At 32.3% G+C, this 27,107-nt stretch overlaps 1 protein-coding gene across 2 annotated transcripts in view; it reads right to left on the bottom strand.

Moving 5' to 3' along the window:
• The window catches only part of LOC118184874 (uncharacterized), a 33,037-nt gene extending 7,621 nt beyond the window's left edge, over positions 1-25,416 (bottom strand). Inside the window, exons 1-2 of one of the 2 annotated variants that reach the window (XM_035354601.2) lie at positions 25,261-25,416; positions 10,050-10,268 (exon numbers count right to left, since the gene is read on the bottom strand). In XM_035354601.2, the coding sequence (XP_035210492.1) occupies positions 10,050-10,230 (181 nt within the window). In that variant the 5' untranslated portion in view covers positions 10,231-10,268; positions 25,261-25,416. Of the gene's footprint in view, positions 1-10,049; positions 10,269-12,612; positions 12,771-25,260 lie in introns of those variants that run through there. The other variant, XM_035354600.2, reaches the window with a different exon arrangement.
• Positions 25,417-27,107: the final 1,691 nt, after the last annotated feature.

Below are 27,107 nucleotides of genomic sequence, written 5' to 3'. Positions count from 1 at the left end.
GAAAGCCTTAATATGGGAATATTAATAATTTGGGTTAGTTTAATTTTTGCAAAGTTGATTGACCACTGACCATAGTTACCGGGCACTGTTTTCAATCTGGACTCAAATTCTGACGCGCGGCCTGGATGCATGGTCATTTTTCTGTCGTATAAATTAATACTAAACAATTCCTTTTTGAAATTCTTTGTAAAGGCATTGCTTCCTATATGCAAATAGCTTTGTGGTCTTTCCTTAACCAACTAAATTATTACAAAGCAAGCGAAGTCTAACTGCTTTAAAAGCAATGACTTCCTAAAGGATTTTGAAGAGGCTGTTTTATATTAATATGAGGAAAAACAAGATTTATCTTCCATATAGTAGCTGAATGAATCGAAATAAACATGGAATGATCTACCAAGTGTCTTGTGCTTTATGGAAACGGTGCCCTAGATTAGAATGAAACAACTACTAGAAGTTTTGTATTAATATAAAGATAATTATGCAACGTTTTCAGGTTGGTATGGTAAGACTGATTCATTTCTTTCAAGCAAATAGCAGTTTCATTTCAGTATGAGAAACTTTTATAAAATGGCAACTGGCTTAAAGAAGGTTCAGTAAATAGTGCACTTAAAATCAAGGCCAAGAACCAAACTGTTTAAACGCTACAGTATGCAGAAAAGGCTTATCAAAAGCAATGATTTCAGTTTTAAACAGTATAAAGAGCACGGACGTATCTTTAATCTTAATTTTAAGGGGAAAGTTCGCATAAGCAGCAAACAGGTCATGAAAATTGTTCAGTGGAAGTTCGGTGAAAAACTTAATATTTCTTACCAGGGCTAGAGTTATAAAAGAGTTTTGTTGCATTATTATAAGTACTCAATGAAAAGGACGAGAAAAACCTCAAAATTTATCTTCGACAATTAATTTCTAAAGAAATGTATAAGCGTCTACGAGTAAAGCAGGAACTTATCTTCCAAAGAAAACCCAAAAATAAATATACGATGCAATTTAAAATATGCCCATTAAAAAAAATAATTAATTCAATAAATCTTTAATCTAATCGAATCACGGTATTAACTAAAATTTGCAAATATCTCATACTCAACCAAGACGCTTTTCAGGCAATGGTTTGTTTTTTATGTCCTCATTTGGAGATGAAAAATTAAACTTAATATTGAAAGGTAAACTTAACATTAATGGCATGCCATTACACATTAAATGTCAAATCAAATATTTAATGATAAAACAATGGATTCAGTTCTCAAAGCACAGGATGAAGGGTCACTTTCGCACTAAGGTTAACCCTTTGCGGCACAGTGTGTCCGGTCTGGACCAACGAGATAATATACTGGTAGAGAGCTTATTGCAACCTTCAACCGGTTCCAACATTAGTGTCACGTGACTGCTGCGCGAATTCCGAAAGTCCGGAAATACTTTACATTGCTTTCTATGGGACGAAAGACTGCTGCTCTGCTTGGTCACATAAAATTTAAGTAAAAATGGTTATTCGCTGCAGCGCCTATGGATGTAAAGAAAGTTTCGTGAAAGGAAGACCTGTAACCTTTAAGACCTGTAAGTTAAAACTGCATGATTTATTATTTTATTTTCAGTATTTCTTTCGTTTTACTATCTCTGTTGAATTGGTTGGAAATTTTCAGCCATATTGTACAAGAAAATTGCCGCTGTATATGACATTTTCAGCATGTATTATTAGCATCAAAATGTATTAAATACTGTGACACTATTTACTGGATTCATCCTTTACAAATAATTGAATTTTATATGTTTTTTCCGTGTATTCCGTTGAAATAGAAAGCTGCGCCAATTGGCGTTAACTTTTTTTCGCCAAGTCGTACGCGTTTTGATTTCATAAACAATTACTGCTTGCGATAAAAAAAAGAAAAATGCTGTTATTAGCATTAAATTATTGAGAAAAGATTGTGCGATATGTTTACTTTGTTAAAAAAAAAAAAAAAAAAAAAAAAAAACCTGAAGATCTTGATTCATGCAACATTGAACATAAACAGTTAAACAGCATTATTTTAAAAATCAGATTACTTTTATAGAGCTCAATGCTGTATCATTATTTTCTATAAAAATCAATTAAAATAAAAATAATCTGGATTATAATTCTGTCTCATCTACGATGCTGTTAGAAATTTAATGTAATTGAAAAAATGTGATGTAAAAAACTTAACCATATTTTAAATAGTATTTAAAAAAAAAAAAAAGGAGAGTGAGAGAATTTTTAACTGTAATATCGTTTTGATCCTAATAATAAATACTGAGTTGAAGTTTGTTACCGTTTGATACATATTCAATATAAAATATTTGTTATAGTTAATAAGATGTATTCATCCCCCCATGACATACACATGAGTGTGGAAATCAGTAATTAAGATTGCATTATTTTGTTCCAGTAATATAATCTCAAGAAAAGAGAGTGCATTATTATGTTTCAGTAATATAATCTCAAGAAAAGAGAGGTGGTGCTCATTTTAGAAGTTGAACCTGCATGCAGTGAAATATAATTTTGTTAATAGATTTTTATTAAGAAAGAATTGTTGATGACAAAATCAAACTAACTTTTTTCAACATTGCCTTGAGCACAAATTTTTCCCATCATTAACAATCTAATTTGAAAGTGACTCATTTTCTTTTAAATTTCACTTGACCCTCTTTTCTCTAGAAGGCACCTTTTGACCTGTAATTTGATGTATTAAAAATTGTGTTTTTGAATGTACGTACTATTGTAAAATAATTTTATGAGAACTTAAAGGTGGTCCAAAAGGACCCTTTGATTTCCATTCCAATACAGAATCACGAAATAAGAATTCTCATGTAATAAAAGGCTAAAGGGAAAAATGCCATCCCCATATACAGACAATTATATTATTGTTTTGACTCTAATTGTAGGTATATTTACATTTCTTTCCAATGAAAAATTACTACACTTTTAAAATTTCATGATATTTTTCAGCATGTACTTAAAGAATTCTTAAATGATTCTGAAAAATTACCATTCTTCTGCAGTATACCTGTATGACCTGGAATACATATATGTGTGTAATTTAATACTTCATTTGCTACTTTAGTACAATTAAGTTTTTTTTTTTTCCCATTTATAGTTTCCCTAAAGATCCAGAAAGGCAAAAACAATGGGAAGTACAACTGCGGCGGGAAAACTTTAGAGTAACCAAGTATTCAAAGTTATGTTCGAAGCATTTTACATCAGACTGCTTAGATAGAACAAAGTTTGGAGGCACCTGGTTAAAGGCCACAGCAATTCCAACGTTATTTAATTTCCCTTCTCACTTACAAAAAAATGTTTACAAGCGAAAGTCGTCAAAAAAGCCACTTCAGTCCAATCCAGAAGAGTCTATGCACTATTCAGAAAGTAAGTGATGCTCTATTTTCAATTTCAGTATCATGTACTTAACATACTTATTTATGTATGTGAGAGAGAGTCGAGGAAGAAATTGTACTTTGATTAAGTCTAACATAACATGCTGTGATGTAGTAATTTTTTTCTTTGAATTCTATTAATTGTATTGGTTTCAATATGTTAAATAGCATTTTTAGAGAGAAAAATAGTTTTGTAAGTAGGTGAATTTTGTTGCATTCTAGACTTATATTCAGTTTAGAATTTCCAGAATGCTTGTAATTTACTTTTAGCCTACTTTTTTATTTATGTTTATGTTTCAGTTTCATTTGTAAATTAAATTTAATGAACTTAGCTTGAAAATTTTATGCAATTGCTAATTAAAGCAACTAAAACACTTGAACTATTACACGATAAAGTAATCTGAGATTATGGGAACTTTTAAAACTAATTTAGTTTATATCTACAACATCTTGCCTGAACTCTAATATTTTGCAAGGTATTAAAAGCTTGTGAAGAAAAACCCATTATTTATTTTTTACTAATTTAAGATGGCAAATTACCCTCAAAATCTCCTTGGTTGCTATAAATATTCATGTTTCATAACTTTTAATTCTGTTTCCTCTCAGAAAGACATTACACAAATAAAATAATCCTTTTCCTCCACACCAAATCAAATTATTAGCCATAAAATTACTGAAATGCGTTATTAAGCTCCATATGAGTATGATTTATAAATAATAATAATTATTATTAATATAACACTTATATTTAATATTTCGTCTTGAAATCTGTTGTAGGTTCAGCAAGTACATCTGTAACTCCTGAAAGAAGGAAACGGCTGCATTACTTGGGAGATTTTAATGATGAGGATGTTACATCTCCAAGTAAAGCAAAAAAAGTTCTTGAAATAGCTCAGCAGCAAAATATCAGCATGAAAAGAAAAATTAAATTGTTAGATAAACAGAACAAAAGACTGAAGAAGCGTGTGGCCTCTTTAGATGAGCTGCTGACTGAGTTAAAAACTCAGAATTTAATATCTGATTCAGCGTCAACAATTTTAGGGGTAAGCTTAACAAATTTTTACAATATCCAGTTTTGTATCTCTCTTACAATTATTTTATCCATCATTTCCCAGAGAAATTGTGCTTTTAACTATAGTTTTGGTTTTTAACTATAACTTAATTTAGGGGTAATTCATAAATGATGTTGCACATTTTCATAAAAATTTTTATCCTCCTTCCCTTGCCAAATGTCAGGCTATTACATAAACATATACTTTCACTTCTGATTTAAAGCTGGGAAATGCTGATCTAAATCATTTAGTAAGAATCAGTAGAATTTTTATTAATCCCAGGAAAGTTGTTTTAGCCCCAATAGAAAGAAATACCCTCAATTTTTGTAATTTCAAAATTTAATCAGCTGATTTTAAATGCTGTTCTTTAACCAAAATGTGTGTGATGCCACACTTTTTATTACTCTTCTTCCCCCTTGTGACAATTGCACAAACCCCCTCCCCCATCAGAGCGTGACATCATTTTTGGATGGCCCCTTATCATGCACCCTAAGATATAATGAATACTTGCTGAGAATTTTCAAAATGTAATAATCAGAAATATATGTCTAATCAAGTAATTCTTTGATTAAGGAAATGACATGCAGGATGCAATGTCACAGGTTGTATTTCCATTAGTGTCATGAAAATATTGCATCTGTAGGTTTTTTTAAATATTTTTGAGGTGACCATTACATAAAAATGTTATAAGTTATTGCTAAAACTCATCTATGTTTTATTATATTATATTTAAAATTTTTATGTTTAATATTATATTAAAATCTTAATTTTTTTGCTCCCTTCCTCTAGTTGTCTGGAGCTGCAGGGGACTTCATAGAAAGACTTGAATGTAGTAATTCAAGAGCTGAATATTCAGAAGACCTCCGAACATTTGCCATGACTTTAAATTTTTATTCGGCAAAAGCATATAATTATGTCAGACAAATGTTCAACGACAGTCTTCCCCATCCTTCTACTTTAAGAAGGTGGTATGGTAAAGTTAGTGGTTCTCCTGGATTTACGAAGGAAGCCCTACAATCATTGAAACTTAAAGCAGAAGAAGCTTTAAAGATAAACAAAACCATTTATGGAGCTCTTATTGTCGATGAAATGGCAATACGACAACATATTGAATGGGATAGAACGCGTTTTACTGGATATGTTGACTTAGGTACTGACATAGATGATGATGAGCTGCCTCATGCAAAAGAGGCTTTAGTTTTCATGGTGAATGCCATTAATGGAAGCTGGAAGGTTCCAGTTTCGTATTTTTTGATAAATGGGTTAAATGCTCTAGAAAGAGCCAATCTTATTAATGAGGCCCTTCATTATCTTCAAGAGACTGGCATTAGAATTATAAGTTTGACATTTGATGGTTGCAGTAGCAATATTGCAACTGCAAATGCATTAGGTGCAAATTTACAAAGCAATAATTTAATCAATTATTTTCCACACCCTGCCACCGGAGACAATGTGTATGTCATAATGGATCCTTGCCATATGTTGAAGCTTGTTAGAAATTGCTTGGCATCAAAAGGATCCATTGTTGATGGTGACAGTGGCTTCATTTTGTGGGAGCATATAATCAATTTAGAAAAATTTCAAAAGGAGCAAGGCCTTCATGCTGCAACAAAGTTACGGGCACGGCACATAGAATGGTATCGTGAAAAAATGAAGGTTAAACTTGCAGCCCAGGTTCTCAGTAATAGTGTTGCTGATGCTCTTTTATATTTAGAAAACGATTTAAAACACCCCACATTCATTGGCTGTGCTCCAACCATAAAATTTTTAAAAATATTCAATAGCCTTTTTGACATCTTAAACAGCAAAAACCTATTAAGTAAAGATTTTAAATCTCCAATTAAGCCCCAAAATAAAGGTACTATATTAAATTTCTTAAATACAGCACAAGAATACATAAAAAACTTAAGAACAAGTAAAATTGGAGAATACATATTGCATAGCAACAGGAAAACAGGATTTTTAGGATTTTTAGTTTGCATCAATAGTATTAAATCGTTATATATTGAGCTGTGTGAAATTTCACCTCACCCATTAAACTTTTTCCTGACATACAAATTATCACAGGACCACCTTGAGTTATTTTTCAGTGCCATACGCACAAAAGGTGGTCACAACAACAACCCTACTGCAAAACAATTTAAAGCAGCATATGTTCGCTTACTGATGCACCATCACATAATGACATCAGGTAGTGCAAATTGCATCGTTTTATACAATACAAATATTTTAAATGTGAGCAGTTCCACTAATATGTACTTGAAGTCAATCAATTTCAACTCCACAGATACCTTTAAAGGTGATTTTAATTTTTCTGAGAATTGTGTTACTGAAGATCATTTTTTTGCATTAACAAGCTGTAAACAATTCTCAGACTTTGTTAGTGATGTTGTTGCATACATTGCTGGTAGTGTTGTTAAAAAATTGAAAAATGCATTAAAATGTGATACTTGTATATATTCTCTGTCTGGTGTTGGTTTAACAGTTGATTATACACAAAGTAAACTATTAGGTAGAAAAAATAGGGGAGGATTAATAGTTCCATCTGGTAGTGTTGTGAAGATATGTAGAGCAGCTGAGAAATCTTTTCGAACCACCCAAGCTTCTCGAAAACTTAAACAAAAAAACATTATGGCTTCATTAATTTCAGATAGTGTTAAATGTATAATAGAAAACTCTCCAAATATATTTTTAGGCATGCATGAACATATTTTAAATCATGAGCCTTTAGATAACCATAGAAGTTCTTTGATAAAAGCCATTTTGTTTGAATACCTGAAAATACGACTGTACTATGCAGGTAAAGTTGAAACAGAAAAACTTCAGAACAAAAACGTACGTAGTGTTAACACAAAAATTACACTTTTTAAGGGACAATAATATTTTAAGTTTTATTCAAGACCTGTATTTTTAAAAATAAAAGCATGTATTTTTAATTTTTAGTTTGTATTTTATTTACATTGTTTTATGTATTCATTTTTTAAAAGTAAATATCACATTCTTTATATATCTATAAAGATTTCAATGGTTCGACAAGCTAATTTTTTAAAAATATACACCATCTCCAAAAATAATAATAATAAATAAAAAAAGTTTGATAAGTCAAATTTTTCATATCAGAGCCATATATAGGGTGCAACGAACAACGGTGCAAATAATTTAAAGCGATTATTAAAAATATAGATAAAATATTCAGGAAAAAGAGGTTATTATTATTGTATTTCATATTATATTGCATTATTGTATTTCATAAAGTTATTCATGTAGTATATAACAATAACTAGTTTCTATATTTTGGCCAAATTGTGTGTTTTTGTTTTAAAAAGATCATTACTTATTCACATATCAAAAATAAGAAATTTGGAATATACTTGACTACCATTTTGAGTAGGTGATTTTTAGTACTTGTTCTTGATATACTTTAGAATAAATAATTTTAATAAATAAAATAAAGCATTAATCCACTTAAAATAAAAATATACTACTTTGTATGAACACCAAACTTTTAAAATATGAGCAGGACATGCTTTTCAATCGAAAAGCTTTATTTCTTCATCAGATGCAAGTTGGATCCTTTGCAGCTGGTGAAGAGCGAAAACTTTTTATTCAAAACGTGCGTTCTGCTCACGTTTAAAAGATTAGTGTTCATGATAAGTAGTATATTTTTGTTTTACTTAATTTTTGAGTGTTTATTTGTAATTAAGCCACTTACTTTATAGTAAATACTATATTTAAATGCACATTTTCATAATGTGTTTATTTAATTGGGATACAGGAATAAAATAGAATATGTATTGTCATGTTTGAATTTATAATTCAGAAAGAAAATTTTATTTTGAAAATGTACATTTTACAGCTGATCTGCAAAATATGAAATCTTACTAAATTTAATGTACAGTTAAGGCAGTAGCTTCCAAGTTTGCATGAAATTATTTTCTGGACATTGCTGAATTTATAAGCACTTTAATATGCAAGTAACTGAATAAAATGGGCATAATCAATTACTTAATAAAGATCTTTTTAAAAATAAAAAATTCTTTACTATCCTACATTTCCATAATGCAAGTACTATTGCTAACACCGAGAGGTCAAAAGTAAATGAAATTCTTCCAAAAACTATTTCTGACTTTAAATTAATTAAAATTATGTTTACTTAAATATATGAAAGTAAAATATTTTTCTTTAATATTTTACTTTCATATATTTAAGTAAACATAATTTTAATTAATTAATTCAGTATAATTTATCTTTTTGTATCATAAACTATATTAAGTTTGGACAGTAATAGTTTATAGTTCCAGCTGAAAGTCAACAGTCTGTAAGTATATATTTCATCAATGGCATAAATACATGTAATACAATGTGATTTTCTTTGTCTCTTTAGGATGCAATGCATTAAAATTAAACGAGATTTTTTTACCTTCTCAAATATTATAACAGTAGTGCAATTAATTTTTTAACGTTATTCAAATTAAAGTTTCCATCTCATTTTTTATTATTTATTTTAGATTTTCTTCCTAAAATTATTTAACCTAAACATCTTAAACAATGGTGCAAATAATTTAAAGCGATTATTAAAAATATAGATAAAATATTCAGGAAAAAAGGGGTTAAGTTATATCTAAATATAATTGTAAAAAATCGAACAACCTAATTCGAGGTCGTTGTCTGCTGACTGCTAGGAGACGGAAATAAAAAGCACTACTTGCCATATCAAAAGCGGACCAAACTGGCGATGAACAGTCTAAGCTATCACTCCCCAAGAGCGCCAAGAGCATTAGTCACGTGATATATGTTGGAGACATCCTAGCAGACGAATTCTCTGTGGGTGAGCCGTCTACCTGTTATAAGAAGTCGTTGGTCTGGACACACCTAAAGATTTCCTACTGTACGCACAGAAAAATTGAATGAAAAAGAATTTATAGGTTACTCTGAACCTTCTTTATTTATAGTAGATGGCAGCTACACAAACCAGTCCATATATTTTAGCCACGTTTAGTTTTCTAAGACCCTCATTTTTCAAAGAAATCTTCCATATTTTTTTAGGGTATAAAAGGAATTGTTTGAAAAGAAATTTCTGTGTTATTGTTTTGGCTGTATGCTAATCTCCTTATTCTATATTAGTTTTAAATTTTTACCTTTAAATCTTGCCTAAAATCTAACGGCGAATCCTAGGTGTACCCGGACCGGGCTCACCGATAATCTAGAACAACTGAGAGTTTGTATTCTTTGTTTCTCCGCATCTCATCGGTCAGTTCATTGACAGCAATGCTAGTTTCAGCACTCTTTTCAAAGTTCTATTCAATCAGTCTGCTCAAAGTGGGCACACCCACAGAAGTAAACGATAAGTGCTATCTTCACAAAATTTTACTTAGGCCTAATTAGACTGCCTACTTTTTTTTTATCAAAACTCCAACTTTAAAAGGTAGCGTGCCGGAAAGGGTTAAGCAGTATAAAAAGAATTTCAATCGCCATTGTTATTAATGCTTAGCAAGTTTTTTAATTTTTAATATAAGAACACACATGTCTTACTTTGGAATTTATAAATTCCATATTATTAAGAACATAAAGACGATAATTTGAGTGACTGAAACTAAAGAAACATGAACCTACCTGAATTAGATGTAACTTCTGTTTTGAAGTCGAAAGGAAATTTACGAGTATCATTGGCTAAGATTGCACTTATGTTTATTATGCCTCCTGAGAAGAAATCTATCCCTTGAATTAATCCTATAGAAGAATTATGAGCCATTTCTGATATATGCTTAGAACTAATATTGAGTGGGCTCTTCATTTCTTCAAGTACAGAATCTAGAGTGGCGTCAAAGGAAGCTATAAAAGGATATATTTAATGAATTTAGACAACAAAAATATATTAAAACATATTTCTAATGAGTTTTCAATGGCAAAATTGATACATCAACAACTGGTGTTTCACATTTTTACCAACAGATGGCAAAATTTAGTTTCAACAGGTATGTTTGCTTACAAAACTGAAGTAAATTACTTGGCTAATTAGAATTTAAGTAACTTACTAATTAGACAATTCAACGTGTTACTAATAAATTACCTTATCCAATTAGAAAGAAATATATTATCTTGTTTCGAATGCGTTAGAGTGTCAATATCTAATCCATGAATATTTTTAATATTTCGTTGAAGAAATTAATAAAATTTCAAATGAAATTTCTTAAAATTTTCTGGGTAATGAAATAAATTCAGAACAGTACGTAGATTTGCGTGGTGTAAATTCAGTTGAAGTTATGCATTAAATCTCAGAATATTTTGAAATTTAATGGTTTTTAAGCGTGCGAGTATATAAGTTGTAAATTTTATTTAATTTGTTGAACCAGTTATTTCATGTTCTGAATCTTTACTGTCACTTCCCTCTTTCCGTTTTCCCTCCAAAATAGAAATTAGCTTTCATGTATTTAAGTGGAAGTTTGAGATTGCGAAGTCAGATTGTGTTGTGCTTGTTGAAGGACGCGTTGTTAGGATTACTATACTAAGATAAGGATTCCTGTCTTCGACCTCCATTATACTTACCGATAATTATTTCACGCCGGTGAAAGTCTTAGAGCAAACTTCGCGATTAATTTACTTTGCATAGCCTTTGGCTATTGAATACCTAGATTTAGTTTTACATTTCAATTTGAACATACTAATACATGGATGTATTCGTTCTGCAGAAAATGTTACGTATAATAAATTGATAAGTTTCATAGAACAATAAGGAGAAACAGCGCAAAAATATTATATTTTTATATGAAATATTAGTAAGATACATGTATTATGATAGTTTAAGCATTCTATGAAGGTGAGCCTCTATCAATAAAAACGATAGCAGTTCGATTAGTGACTCAATGAAATTTTGAGCTTTGTAAATCAATAAAATAGAAATTTTCTTGAAAAATACTGCTTAATTTTATTGCGTTACATAAATCATGGGATATAAAATCACAATATGCATATTTCATTTATGTTTCTATAAAAAAATACGTCTTATTATTCTGTATACAGATAAATTAATTTAATCCCAAGGGAAACTTTTATTCATTTTCTAATACTTCTAAATACTTAATAACTTCTATAAAACCTTTTATGGAATTTAAAACAAGGAAACTTCTATATCTAATTTCTTGAATCTTACCTACCTAAATCTCTAAATTTATGGCCTAATTTTCTATGAACTGGGTCTCATATTTACAAGGGAATTCTTTTCGATGATTCTGTAGATATTATGTACGAGCTTATAAACGAGACCTTTAGAAAATCTACACACGTTTTTATACTAATCTCTACAGAAACTACGTCTAAAATTTTACAGAATTCTAAAAGAGATCCCTAATCTAGTTTATAGAAAATTAGGAAATAATTATAAAAGATTCTAAAGACGTTATAAACTGGATTTTTAATGAATTAATAAAAGACTTATTCGTGAGGACGTGCGCACAAATAGCCATTTTTGGTATAAGCAAACTCTTCCCACTGTTTGGGTAAAACATGCACAAATACACAAATTAGTTTTCGCCATCGGAGGATACAAACAAGACTGATCAGTCATCGTCCTAGACAGCTCCAACTATTAGCACTTCAAATGGGTTAGAGAAGATTTGTTTGCATTTATCTGACCCCCAACGAGCATAGAATATGTCAGTGATCTCGGTGCCATCTTCGCTGCTCCGATGTACCATTTTGGAGCGATGCTCAGTGAGTTTTAATGTAACTGAATATGTTTGCTGCCAAAGTTCGCTACACTTATTAAATCTCTTAAATATTCATTAATACATCTGTACTTAACATACTGAGACTTCAAACATTTTTAAAATTTCTTCTTTCTTCGGTTAGATTCATAAAATGTTTAGGGATACACCTCCATCCTCCCAGGAAAGACGCACTGCTTTAATAGTTCCCTATTTTTTTAAACACTTCATGGACGAAATTCAATTCGTACATCTTTTATTTCTTCAAACTATATATTCTGATAACTTCAGCAGATTATTATTATACATTAATTGCATTTAATTCCAGGTTAAACTTATATAGCAATCCTTCAGTACAAACGACAAGCGTAAGTTTTTATATGAAATATGCCGCATGTTAAACGTTAAGATAAGCCTATACAGAGTTTTTGCAAAACATAAAATTTGGAAAAAAAAATGGATTTCCTACTTACCAACGAAGATCGCAGCCGTAATGAGTAAAACCAGAGCGCAATACATTTTGAAACAATTCTTAAAATAACTAGAATATAAGCGATGAGGTTAATAGGAAGAGTGTACTTCACGCGGTGGTAGATATGAAGGCTACTGAAGACTCTCACAGGTCGCTCAGCTTACTAAGCCTTTTTTCGTTAATTTGAACACTAGGTGAAATGGCGCAATTTGCATATTATTCTTCCCTCCCACGCTACATAAGAAAATGCAATAAATAGCATGGAGGTTTTAGTAGAAAGCTCTCTGTGTGATTTATGGCATCTGTTACTTTCGGATCGAGGCAAATAAACTCGTATCGCAACAACTATTCTTGCCTTTAGTTTTATTGAATATGTTCTTTGCAGCATTATTTTCAGTGGAATGTGAATGCCACGAAATTCGTAATATTTAATGGTATCTTTAGGAGTACAAAACAGGGGACCTTCCATTATTTCCACTCACTGAACGGAAGAGAAACTTGTAAAATTTAAAATTAGGCACCAAATAAACCGTATATTGGTACAAATTTTGAATAAAAGTTCATCAGCTTCAAAAATAATTTCGTAAAGTTCCCTTCTTTTGAGAGAAAAAGATGTTTCAAAAACTTTTGTCATCCTGAAAAAATTTTTATATTTTTTTTTTGGGGGGGAAAGGGAAGTTTTTGATAAAGAGTCTTCTATACGCAATCACCCTCCACATCGATAAAGTTTGTTCAAAGTCTTCGCAATGTATGATTGTCTTCTTCCTACTTTAAATCTTTTTCCTTACAGCCCACCAGTGGCCGAGCGGTAACGTCGCTGAACACTGGTAGTTCGGTCCGAAGTTCGAATCCCGCGAACGGGCTGGCTGAATGGGTGTTTTCGTGGTTTTCCTCATGTGTAACGTGTATACGAGCCAGTTTCCCTTAAAACGTCCTCCACGAAGGCATCCGTCCCTTAAGGCAAATAGCCCTCGAGTGCTTTGCCGTAATCTAATAAACCAAACCTAAAGCGAGAACAAGTTACAGAAGTAAGATAGCACGTTGCTGCCTATATGTGATGCATATTGTATTTAAAGGCATTGCTAATCAGTACAAGAAAGTGAATGACTTAAAATTTATTTTCTTAATACCTTTTAATATTTTGCAACAAGTATTATTTTATATCATTAATGCGATGAACAAAGCCGAGACAAGCTGAGGCAAATAACGCACTTACCTCAGAATTGGATTGGATTGGATTGGATTATTTAATTATGGCAAAGCACACGAGGGCTATCTGCCCAAAGGGAGGGATGCCTTCGTGGAGGACTTTCTAAGGGAAACTGGCTCGTATACGCGTTACACATGGACACTTACCTCAGGTAAGCAACTATTAGAAGAGGCACCAACATGAAGTTAAAATTCCATTTTAAAAAATTATGATTATTAATTTTAGACTTTGAAATGCTTCAGGGAAAAAGTTTTAAAATATCACATTTAAAGTAATAAAACTGTGTTAATATTATCTACGATAATTTTAAAACTTTACGTTTTTGATGTTGCTTTCATTCTTGGTGCTATTAGGCCGACTGTTTGATTCCCATTAATGATTTTTCATAGCCATTTTCGATTCAGGGTAGCTGTTTTATTTTGTTTTACGTAACATAATGTCAACTTAATGAGCAAGAAAATTACTTGAATACTAACTAACTGATTTACTCTATTATCCTTCTACAATTAGGTACTTTGAATGCTTATTTGTCATTCTGCAATTCCGTCGACTCAAAGAAAATGTTTAGAGATATTTTTATTACAAATTATCCAGCCGAATTAAAGAACGAATTACATTACTTTGTTTTAAAAAGTGCTGCGTTTTCACAGTATAGCATATAATGTGCTCTAACGTTAAGCTTTATTGTAGGAGGTGAGTAATAAAATGACGTAACTAATCATGCAAACTTAACTTACTCACAAAACCTCGCATTAGTGTTTTTCTAAGTGTTTCCCATTAACCTGAATTGTAGCTTTTACTTTGGTTTCTACTGTAATAAATCCCTTTAAAGCCCATACGGGTTCAACTCTTCCATATAAATTTGTTCTAAAGTCTATAAACTCTACTTATAAGGAAGTTATCTGCTGATGAAACTGAAAGCGGTTGCCTACAGCTTGTTTCAGCGGATTATAATGCCCAAAAGTGCTTTGGTTTGTTACCATTTTATATTGAATATAAAATAGACCAAACATCAGGTCCACAAAAATTAAATTCAAATCATGGGTTAACTCTATCACCGTATAACTTTCCGAAATATATTTTGACCACTGATAGCCCAAAATATAATGCCAGCTTACTACAATAAAGCTTGTGCATCTAAATGCTTGTATCTAACATGATAGAACTTAAAACTTTATATAGTAAATACATGGCTTTTCCATATATTTAGCTAATAAATAAATATATGGGAAAATGAAGTTTCTGGTTATAATTAAGATTGTTATTTGTAATCTTAATTATAAGCAAAAGCTTCCTTATTCCATGTATTCTGCTTTTAGAAGAGAATCCCGGTCATCCGGCTTCGATTCGTCAGTGTAAATTGGAGTATAATTAAAATACTTATGTTGATGTTCTTGGAACATTTAACCAGAGATCTATCCAAATTGAGCTCTAGTTTTGGATGGCTGCCTCATCTATAGCAGAAATGCAAACAAACAGTTTTTTGGTAGGAAAATCTGAAACCATTTATACTCGACCATTTAACAATGCTATTGATGGAAAATTTCAAATTTTCGTATAACATTGCCTTGTCGATTTATATACAGGTCAACAACAAAAAAGCACTTTTCATAGAGGAGGGTATTCTAGTTCATAATTAATTTTCGAACTAAAACGAGTGATACTCAGCAGACTTTATTGAGGTACACTTTCTTGTTGTTAATTACTGAATAAAAGTCCTCAGAAAATACTGAATTTGCCCTAATGTTAAAGGATTTAGCCTTCAACAGGTTTTTGTGGAAACACCAGTATACTCCGTATTCCACTACCATAAAGGTTACGGAGTATACCATATTTCCCAGGCTTATCAAATGTCTTTTCAGTATCGCGTGGTGCTGATACAAAATGATTCTTTTTATGAAAGGCTTCACGGATGGATGTCACCAAAAGGAGAAAATTGTCCATAGTTGATCGTCCTTTACTGAAGCCATTCAGACATAAATAAATAAAGCTGTTTTTTTTTTTTTTTTTTTTTTTTTCAGATAATAGACTAAGCGTGTATAAATAATTTTCTCGGCATTTTATGTGAGCAACTAGTTAAACTGGACGGATCCTTTGGCTTTTTAACTGGTTTAACAACTGGTATAACGAGAACATTTCCCAAGGCGGTTGTAAATGTCTTCTCTCTTCATATTCTATTATAGAGAGAGGAGTAGCTGAAGATTCCTATGACGGATGTCTAATTACCATATAACTGATTCCGTCAGGACCTAGGTTTGATTTGTTGGCCCGCAACAGTTTTCTCCTTGGCTAATTTTTTTAGAGATCCCAGTTATAAGCATCAGATTGAGGAACAATTAAAACTTTTGCACACAGCAACTTGTAAGACGGAATGGCTGAAGTATAACTACCAGCACTTCACGCGGCAGCAAATTCTTCATCTAAATTGTTTGCAATGTCCTCTCTGCTACTAACAACGCGATTATTCTTTTCAAGAATGGATAATGAGTGACTTTCACGAATCCTTAATACTCGTTCGCAAACTTAATTGCTTTGCTTGCTTGATGTGATCCTTGATACTTAAGAAATCCATGCTCTGTTTACAGACTCTTCGAACTTTTGCTTTGGCTTTCTTACAAGCAATGAAATGTGTTGAAGTTGAGTATTAGTGAAAAATATAACACTTTTTTGTTGTTGCTGCTGTCTACTGACTTCTTGATATTCTTTATTCCGCTATAGTTTGGGATTGTTAAAGGTATTTTTGGAGGTTTGAGGTATTGAAAGCTGAGACTCCCATATAAAATTCTCCGTAACAGCGTTAACAGCTTCATAGATCCTTTGTCGTCCCCTTTTTCTTATGTTGGCACCGCCTGAGGTGAGAAGAGTTCCATTTCTGCGCGATCCCTGCGCTTGGGTCTGAAAACAGTATGATATCTACTTGCTTGGGAAGATATAAGAATCGGAAAAGCTGTTACTGCTCAATACGTTGTCTCCTATTCTGAATGAGAAATAGGGGAGAAAAACACAGTGAACACGTGGTTAGATACAGATACAGAATCATTATTGTCGGCTGAGGAAACTGCTTATCTTTGCTATTATTTAGGATAAAAAGATAATTATTTTCAAACAGTTGTTATATTTGTCTCCTGCGCAAATTTGTATCACTGCGTTATGTCCTATGTCCTTTGTGGTGGCAGATGCAAACAACAAATAGCAACCAAAGATCTTAAAAGTTATAATGTATTTCCTCTCTTTTTTACGCATGCCTTCGTAGTGTAATTGGAAGCACATCCGAATCGTAATCGGGAGATCCGGTGCTTGAATCCTGTTGAGGGCACTGTATATTTTTCATATTTCCTGCATCGGAATCGTCAATTTCACTAATAGTACCTACCTCAGAAAGAGTATTGACTAATAGATCAAATTTGCCCAGTGGAATCTCACGTTTTTTAGAGAAACACGTGAGAACACGAAAGAAACACGTTTTTTAGAGAAACACGCCGCCACGAGGACGAAAAAGGTGTTGACCGAAGCCATCATCGATGCCTGGGAAAGTAGCTAAGTGGGGTGAAAAAGCCATAGTTCGAAAGAGTTCATGCGTGAAGGGAGTAGATTAAAATCTCAATCAAGCAGGCTCCGAGACCTGAGGTCGATCAGCAACTTCTTACACATTAGATTCGGCAATTTTCATCATTAGCATGGCCGCGTTGAAACCTGCAATTAGTTTCTCAGCTGTGGATTTTGCAGCTCTGATCTTTTCTATCTGGGAAATTATGGTCTTCAAGAAGCTGCTTACTTTTACATTACTTTACATTCAAAGGCTTCGCTGGGAACTTTCGGAGGGGGTCTGATTCTTCCTTTCAGTTTCTCGCTGTACTGAGAACCTAGAGGTTTCGTTTGCTTGACATTTTCATCTATTTTGATAAGTTCTGGGAAACCTGCCTCGGTTGGTGGTGACATACTCTTCTTTGGGGGTGCGCTCCTCTTCTCGAACTTTTTTCTATACACCTTACACCCACGATAACTGCAGACATGGGATTCTCCGCAGAAAATACAAGTCGGAGTTTCTTCTTGTTTCAGAGTGTATTGGTTGCTCCTGTGATTTTTACCGCATTTACAGCAGCGAACCATGTTGTTACATAAGTGCTGTGAGTGACCCCACTCCTGGCAGCTATAGCACTGAGTGGGGCGTTTCTTGGGGGTGAAATTTTCAATCTTAATCTTAACGCTGAACATACAGTTCAGTTCGTGAATGGCATATCCGGCTTTGGTTTTCTCTAGCTTCAGTAGGAAGATCGGTAGATTTTCTTGTGTTCCCTGCATCGATGAACGTAATGACTCTATAAATGGCACTTGAATTAAAAAGGTGGTGGATAATATTTCATCAGCATCCGGGTTTTGGCAATTAGGTTCCCTCATCCCTAGTCGCCCTTTGAAAGAAGGAATATATAAGATTTCTCTTTTTTCCACGTCCCTTTGTGGTTTAACTAGGGGCCCATCCGTCGCGTAATCGGGAAATCTGGCGCTCGAATTCGGGCCAGGACACTGCACACTTTTCTTGTCTCCTGTATCGATAAACCTAATGCTTCTACAAGCCATATCATGTAGTAAGGGGGAAATCATATAAAATAAATATAAGGGAAACAATACACTAAAATTACTTTATCCTTTAAATGAAATAATAATTGTTAAAATATATAAATTTTGCATACAATAATTGCGATATAAAAAGGTAAAATACAGGAACACAAGAAAACACAACCTAGTGGAAATAAGCTTCAATCAAGTCAATAACTTGCTACGGAAATCAAGAAACAAGTAAAATGTTTTTTAACGACGTGATTTAAGAACTACGTTAAGGCAAATTATTGAAAACACTTCATCAATACATCGAGCACAGCTTTCACATGAATTAAAATCGAACTTTTGAGCAATTAGGATGTGCAATTTTTGATTCTGAAAACTTATTTGTATTTGTAAAATTAAAAATAATAATAACACAAAAAATAACGAGAAATAAATCTAATAAATAATTTTTTCAAAACTTTGGTTAGCCTAATTGCTATATTTAGGTTATTCATATGCAATTTTTACCTCTCCCTAAATTATAGACATAAGCAAAAGGTTCAGTTCAGAAAATCTAAAGTGAGTTTTAAGTGAGCAAGCATGAATTTTACAGTCTCCATAACACTTCTTTACTATTTTTGTAATGATATCTCTCTGTCTGTCTCTGTGTATGTGTGTTTGTTTGTCTGTCTGACGATTTTTTCATTCACGACTTATATCAAACATCCAAAATATATACATTTTTCGTATTTAAGTTTTCTGCATTCGTATAAAGAGTTGATTAGATTTTGGTTAAAACTTGAAAACCAAAAATGGTGCTTTTATAACAGTTTTTAATAGACAACTGGAAGTGATACTTTACTTGAAGCTCTTTACTGATACTTTACTTGCAGCAATCAACATGACATATTGTTGCATATATAATTCGCAACATATTACTACCGTTGAACGAACATTGTTTACTGATAGCTAAATATCACGGGGATATGCGTGCAGATTAAAATAAATTTAGATGCATTAATATTATCATATAAATAACATAGAAGATAATTACATCGTAGTATTTGTTTCAAAGTATTTATTTTGAATATATTATAAGCCCTTAATTTTCTTTAGTTAAAAACAATTAAATTATATGTTACTCAAACTGTCCATTAAAATATATTTTTTTTTAATTTTTTTCCTATACTGATATTAATTTAGAAAAACCAGGTTTTACACATGGCCAATTATATCTAATAAAGTTTAATTTAAAAATTAGTATTACAGACCTTTCTATTTATTCAAACAATAAACTAGATTTTGTTTACAAACAATCAAACTGGAGAGATATTTTACTAAAAGCTACTTGCTATTTAAAACATGGAATTGGCGGGATGTCATAAGCTGGTCATATCAGATTTATTGCATTATGATCAGGTTGTATGTGTATATTATAGAGAAAAATAGCGGCACGTATGGTAGGTGCTTCCGTAAACAAGGTAGCCGAGGTATTTAGTGTTTCAAGAGGTACTGTATCGAAGATTTATTCCGCATATTTGAAAAGCGGAAAAACATCATCTGCTAAATCACAGCGCGGACGAAAATGTGTCCTGAGTGATCGTGACAGACGATCATTAAGGGCAATTGTGACGAAAAATAAGACCACAACTGCAAAAGTTACTGCTGAAATGAATGTTGTGTTACCGAACCCTGTGAGTACCAAAACAATTAGAAGGGAGCTTCATAAACAAGGAATTGCTGGCCGTGCTGCAATTGAGAAGCCACTCATCAGTGATGCTAATGCCCGTAACAGGAAAAGGTGGTGTTTAAGTCATAAAGCCTGGACTATAAGGCAGTGGAAGCGAGTAATGTGGTCTGACGAGTCTTCTTTCACATTGTTTCCCACTTCTGGCCGAGTTTACGTCTGGAGAACGCCATCTCAAGCCCATAATACAGACTTCTTGTTGCCAAGAGTGAAACATGGCGGGGGTTCTGTTATGGTTTGGGCAATCATATCGTGGTTCTCTTCTAGCCCCATGATAACTGTGTCGGGGCACATGACTGCCAAGACTTATGTGAACATTTTGGCCGATCAAGTTCATCCCATGGTACAAACTTTGTTCCCCGATGGTGATGGTGTCTTCCAAGACGATAAAGCCCCTGCTCACACAGCTCACATTGTCCAGGACTGGTTTTCTGAGCACGAGGATGAGTTGTCCTCATCTCCCCTGGCCACCACAGTCACCAGACCTGAATATTATCGAACCTTTGTGGTCTACATTGGAACGGAAAGTGCGTTCTCGTTATCCACCTCCAACATCGTTATCTGAAGTTGCCACCGTTTTGCAGGAAGAATGGTATATTATTCCCTTGGCAAACATACAGGAACTGTATTTATCCTTCCGAGAAGACTACAAGCTGTTTTGGTTGCCAACGGGTTTTCTACACCATATTAAGCAAAGAAACATGTTTTTTTAAAGGTGTTTCCATATTTTTGTCCAACCCCTGTATCTAGGTTCTGGAGGAAAATGGTATTTATTAATGAAATTACCTTTCTCGGGTTTTAAAATATTAAAGCTCTTAAGATTTTAGTAACATAATATATTCTACATTTCATGCCCTCTGATGAATCGTAAATTAAATTTGTTAACTTCAAGAAAAATTCTATTACCGTATTAAAAATGTCTATAAAAGCTGCAAATATTCTTAGAGGCCCAGCGCACGTCGGTGTGAAGAAGCAAATAGTACTTTTAAGTTTTAATTTTTTTTATTTTTATTTTGCACTTATCCACAAAAAATAACATATTAAAAAATATTGATTTTAGTATATATTAAATAATTTTTGTGTGCGTTTTCACTTATATCTATCTTATATGATTTCTTCCTTATTACATGAATTGTTTAAATTAATATAATAATGTTTAAATAAATATATACATGGCTTAAATCAATAAATAATTAATTATCAATATTAATATATTTTTTATAATCAATGGGATACTAATTATGCTAGATTAATTTATATTGATTATGCTAGAATAATTTTGCCAGTGTATTATTCGGCTATCGCTCCCCAATATACCGCTTGATCATTGCTGACCTCTTTAAAAATTTCACCTATCCTCAAAGGGTGTATACTGATCCCACTAGAAACTCCTACTCTGCACTAAAATCAGTAAAACATTAGCCTTACATATCAGTAGCAGTACTTCGCGTTGTTGATTTTCCAAAAACATAAACGTACTGCACATCTAGACAATAAATCATGGAACCAATAAGTAAATCTATTTCTAAAATAATAAAAGTAGCACCATGATTTGAATAGACTTTATTTTTAATTAAATTTCGAGTAAAGATTTTGAATAAATAATTTTAATAACAATTTATTTTTCTATAATTTAAATTTCGCTATTTTCTTCCCATTAATAATTACTAAACGTTCTGTATTATACAGATTAAACACAGGACCAGCACTAAGCTTTTTGCCGCACAGTACAATCTCTGCACTGCCTGTCTATCTATACTATACCACTCTATGCCTCCTAAATTCTATTTTGCCATTCTTTTAAACTTGCTGCCCGATGAGGCCGCACCGGCTCAGGTGAAATTCCCTCACATTTGTAGTTATAATTAACTAACAGATATTGAGGACTTTTGAAAAATCAGTTTTCAAACTCGTATAATCCTTAACGTATCTTCCTGTTTAGCTGTAGAGACATTAGGTTGTTTCGAAGCAGGAGAGATGAAAAATGAGCAAAGCCTTCACCGGAACTGGAATACACGCCGAGCGTGCTGACTACTACATTACGAAAGCATGCTAACAAGGTGGGAGAAATATAGCTTCCTTACATTAACATGTAAAATTCTAAATACATCAAAGTCTAAAATATCAAGGAATAATAACGGTAAAATGAACCTACTATGCCTGATCAAAAGTAAATAAAAATTTAAAGTTAAAATAAAAAAATAATTAATTAATTAAAAGTTTTGTTTAAGGCATACCAGTATTAGTCAATATACATATGTATATATATATATATATAATAATTTCCGAGTGAACTATTAAAATTAAATAATTAAAAATGGTTCATGAGCTAATTTTGGATTAATAGAAAAGCGGTGGTTTCCCAAAAGGAAAAGGGTTCAATTAAGTGTACATCCTCTTGAAAACATGTTAATCAGATTTTTATTGCATTCTTCTGTCTATATATTTTCCGTTATTTTTGTATCTCCTTTATCTTTCCTCTGCCTGCTCTAGCTAGCTAAAGAACGACCCTTACTTGACTGCTTCTATTAAAAAACTGATGTGTACACCACATGACTTTCTTGTACGGAATATTAAATTATATGCATTTTTTCTTCCATTTCATTTAAACTTATTGGATTGAATTAAATCTACTTCGTCGACAGCGCATAAACCACAATAGAATAAATGCATTCTTTAAAATTCACTCTATTTGTTTAACATAGCGACACTCTGGCGCTAGGTTCACTTAACAGTATTATATTTCGTTCACATTATAATTCAGAATACACAAAATTTATAACATTTAAAGAATTATCTAATCGTTGCCACATGTCCTATTCAAATACTATAATAAAGCTAGAACGATGTATAAAAGAAATTAAGCAACCAAAACAAAAAAGAAACAGTTTTTCACAGACGATTGAGTATTTCTTATTCAATTAATTCAGTTCTCACTTCGCGACGAGGCAAAAATACATAAAAACTAAAAATATCTGTATTAAAAATTACGAAGTAAATCTTAAACACTTATTTCCTCGAAAAAATTCTAGACAGGATTAAGCATGATTTAATTCGCAATAATAAATGAAGGCGTTTATCTTTGTTGTTGCGAAGCTAAGTTTCTCTAGATTGGCAACAAATCCACTATCCTGCTGTTTCAAATGTAAACAAGCAATGGCCGCCATCCAAAAAAAATTAGTAGGCTTAGCGGCACTTAAACAACTTTCAAATTGTTGATAATTCTCAAAATATTGAATACAGATTTACTAAAGGCATAAAAACCTTAACCGGAAGATAAGAACAACATAATTCAATCGTTTTTAAAGCAAAAAATGTTCGATTTACAAACATATAAGAGTAAAGAAACTGAGATCACTCAGCCGGGTAACAGAGTGGATATATATATAAATATATTTATATATACGTTTATATATACGTTTGGTGCGGCCGATTGCAACCAAAATATGAGGTGCACATCTACATGTTATAGCAGTCCTATATACAAAATTTCAGCGTTCTGAAGCTTGTCGTTTTTGAGTTATGCGAGATACGCACGTACGTACATACGTTCGTACAGATGCCGCGAAAAATTCTCTTCAGAATTCATTTTAAAGCAATTTTATAAGTTTTTTGGAGGAAAAGAGTATTTTATTCTGTCTTTACCTGCAGATATCACGCAAAAACATCGTTAAATTGCATTCGCTAGCGGTCAAAATAGATATTTTCGTTGAAATATGCTGCCTGAAACTTTACGCGATTACAATACTTCCTTTTTACTTCGTACAAGGAAGTAAAAATGTAATGCGTCATCATCAAAATGTGAGGTGCAGACAGATTGCCCCAATTGTGATGTGTCATGCCATAGAGTAATCAACGTGTAATACAGATATGTTTGGATTATCGCGTGATTTTGTAATTCTTCAACAGTTCTCAGCATCTTGTGCTACGTAATTAAAATTTCAGTGATCTTCTAACTTCAATCTTTCGCGACTGAGAAAATAATGTTGCTTTCCCTGTTCATGCGCTGATCTCACAACAAATTACTGCAGCGAACCAAAATTTTTCATCTTATACATATACTGCCCGCAGTGCATATATGTATGTCAAATCAAGCTAAATTATTTTAAATTTAACACAATGAAACTAATTAACTGACAAACTAATATTTCCAAAAGCGTCACTGGTAACACGATTTTCAATCCGTTAACTAGGACACAAATTATTTGCCCGTCAGTTTCTTACTTACAAGATAAAATAAATTTGCTCACCAAAATTTTAATAGAAAATAATATTCCCATTAAATGTATTAACATTTTTCTTAAAAAAAGCGGGAGTTAACCATCGAATTCAAACTTTAATCCAATTACATAATGAACGCATATTATCTTAAGCAGATAAGCAGGGTAAGGCATGAGTTTATAAATATTGTAATATGTATACTTAAAAATTGAAAATTGCAGATAATAAAGCTGAGATATACTTATGTATATGTATACATAAACTTCAGGATCGGATCGTAGTTAGGAAGTATAGCCTGGGTGACCTGGCAACCCTCTCGTGTAGTCAAATTGTGTTCAATAGCACAGGAATTCTAAAAATTTCTGATGGATAAAATTGAAAAAAAAAACTGAAATATTTCAGATTTTAAATCACGTCCAAAGGGACGTTTCTTTAACGTTTTGTGTGTTACCTTTATTTATTAAATATCATGTTCTTTGCACTTAAACCATAAATTTCAGTTCAATAGCAATGTCGCAAAATAATTTTAAAATGAGCGTATCTTTAGAATTTCCGATACACAGTTCCGCGAGCTGGAGATAAAAAGGTTCCGTAGAGTGTTGCCATTGCTCGCTTTTAAATCGTTGAGTTTGTTACTCAAAATTTCGTTAAAGTTTTACAAAATATGAAATCGATAATAAAACAAATTCCAAATTTCAAATTGGGTCTTCCACATGCCCATATTCGTAGGAAGATGACGTCATTCAAAATTCGATGGCTCTATGCACCATTGTTTTATCACAATGCGAGCAATATACATACATTTATGCAGATTTTTCATTATTTAATTTTTTCAAATATAATGCAGGACTCTAACATTTGGTGGCAACAGTTTGAAAAGTGATTCAACGCTAAATCGCAAAACGAAAACAGGAATAAAGGCATACCTTTTTAGACCTTCAGGGACCTTTTCTTTTAGACCTTTGAAACCATTTTAGTCCACATTGATTTCGTTTATTTTTCGTTGAAGCCGAATTATTAAAAGATCTATTATAAATTTCAATAAACTCTGCCCTCAGCAGTAAACCCACGGGGTAGTAATGATATTTCTACCGCGTCATTAAAGACATGCTTATCACTCCGTGGGTTTACCACGTAGGTACCATTTTAAGCACTGCGTTTCAATCAATACCTAAAATGGAAACTAAGAGCAGTTAATGAACAGTTTCAACACCAATAGGAAATCTGATCTTCGGGGGGGGGGAAGAAAAAGCATTCATTTTTAGACAGCGCTCAATGTAATTAAAAACCGTAGTCACTTTTAGCATGACTCTTAACGGTCCCAATATCCGGTACTCTTTCTCCTCTCCCTTCTTGAAAATAAGAATTTTAGTTTAACCAATTGTCATTTACAAGAATATTTTAGGAGGTATAAAATTAAATTAGGCTTATTCTAAACAATATTTCTTAGTCTGTCGGCTGAATTAGCGTCCTCTCTACTTTTTCCATATCAGAAGAAAAAGAAATGAAAAATTAACCTCTTTTTGTTGCGGGATAAACAGAAAGCAATGATTCAAATTAGTTTAAAAAAAATTGTTTAAATTTAATGTCTTACAACCTGACTCCATTAATTCATAATTTCTTATTTAATTTCAGTCAAAGACATTCATCATCTCGTAATAACAGTGCTCAAAGCTGACTATTACGGAGAAGTTTCCCCATGAAAGGTTGAGGTCGACGGTTTCCCCTAAGCTTTAGATACTCGCTCCTATTTAAAACTCACCTTATTCATAGATTCTAGTGGAGCAGACGAAATAGTAGAAAGCAGGAAAGATTTAACGTAAGAAATAACGTTTTAATTAAAATATACCTCTCACAAATGATATGGGCTTTGTATATGACTTAATGTCTGGTTAATTACAATCTGTTGTAAAATTGAAATTATGCCAATAAATGCAGCAGAAAATTTCTTTTTGACTATGCAAGGAATAAAAGTTTCAATAATTTTAGTACTACGAATTTTATTTTCTAATTACGTTTTTTAATATTTATTTTTTCTTCTTTATTTATTTCGTGTCAAACTTTTTAATTAATTAAGTGTATTTTTTTTTTTTAAAGTTAGAACTTCGTTCAGTCACCTATTGACAGGCACAATTTTTTTTTTTTTTTTTTTTTTTTTTTTTTTTTTTTTAATGTTCACTAACTCAAAGCTCTTCTTTGATTACATTGTTTAATAGCATTTTTACAAAATATAAGCTTTTAATAAAGAGAGATTTCAATCCGTGATTGAACTTCGGCTTACTTAATTATGGCAAAGTACTCAAGGGCTATTTGCTTAAGGGAAAGTGTGTCTTCGTGGAGGTCTTTCTAAGGCAACTAGCTCGGATACACGTTACACAGGGGGAAAACCACGAAAACGCCCCTTCGCCTGGGTGGCAACCCCGGACCGAATTACCAGCGTTCAGCGGTTTTTATCGCTCGGCCGCTGCTGGCCCATGAATGAATTAACAAATTATTTGAGCAGTGCGTAATAGAATTTAACTAAGAGGCGAATAATTGTTTTTGTTGTGCAAGGTTACTTGCTGTGAAAGAAAAAGGTATGAATCTCTTTTCAAAAACCTTTTAAAGCCAAAGATACCTGAGTACCTTACTTCCTACAAATGTCTTTTTAATGTTCTTGCATGAAATTAAACTTATTGAGCATTTTTTGTACAATTTATGCATCTCTGGACCTTTAATGTCGCTAAGAAATTAGAGATTATTCAATTATGGCAAAGCACGCGAGGGTTATCTG

This window comes from Stegodyphus dumicola, chromosome 9 (assembly GCF_044657685.1).
Source record: "Stegodyphus dumicola isolate Sdum_Otavi_A_Nest chromosome 9, ASM4465768v1".
NCBI classification, from domain to species: Eukaryota; Metazoa; Arthropoda; class Arachnida; order Araneae; family Eresidae; genus Stegodyphus; species Stegodyphus dumicola.
This window is presented reverse-complemented; position numbering and strand designations above follow the sequence as displayed.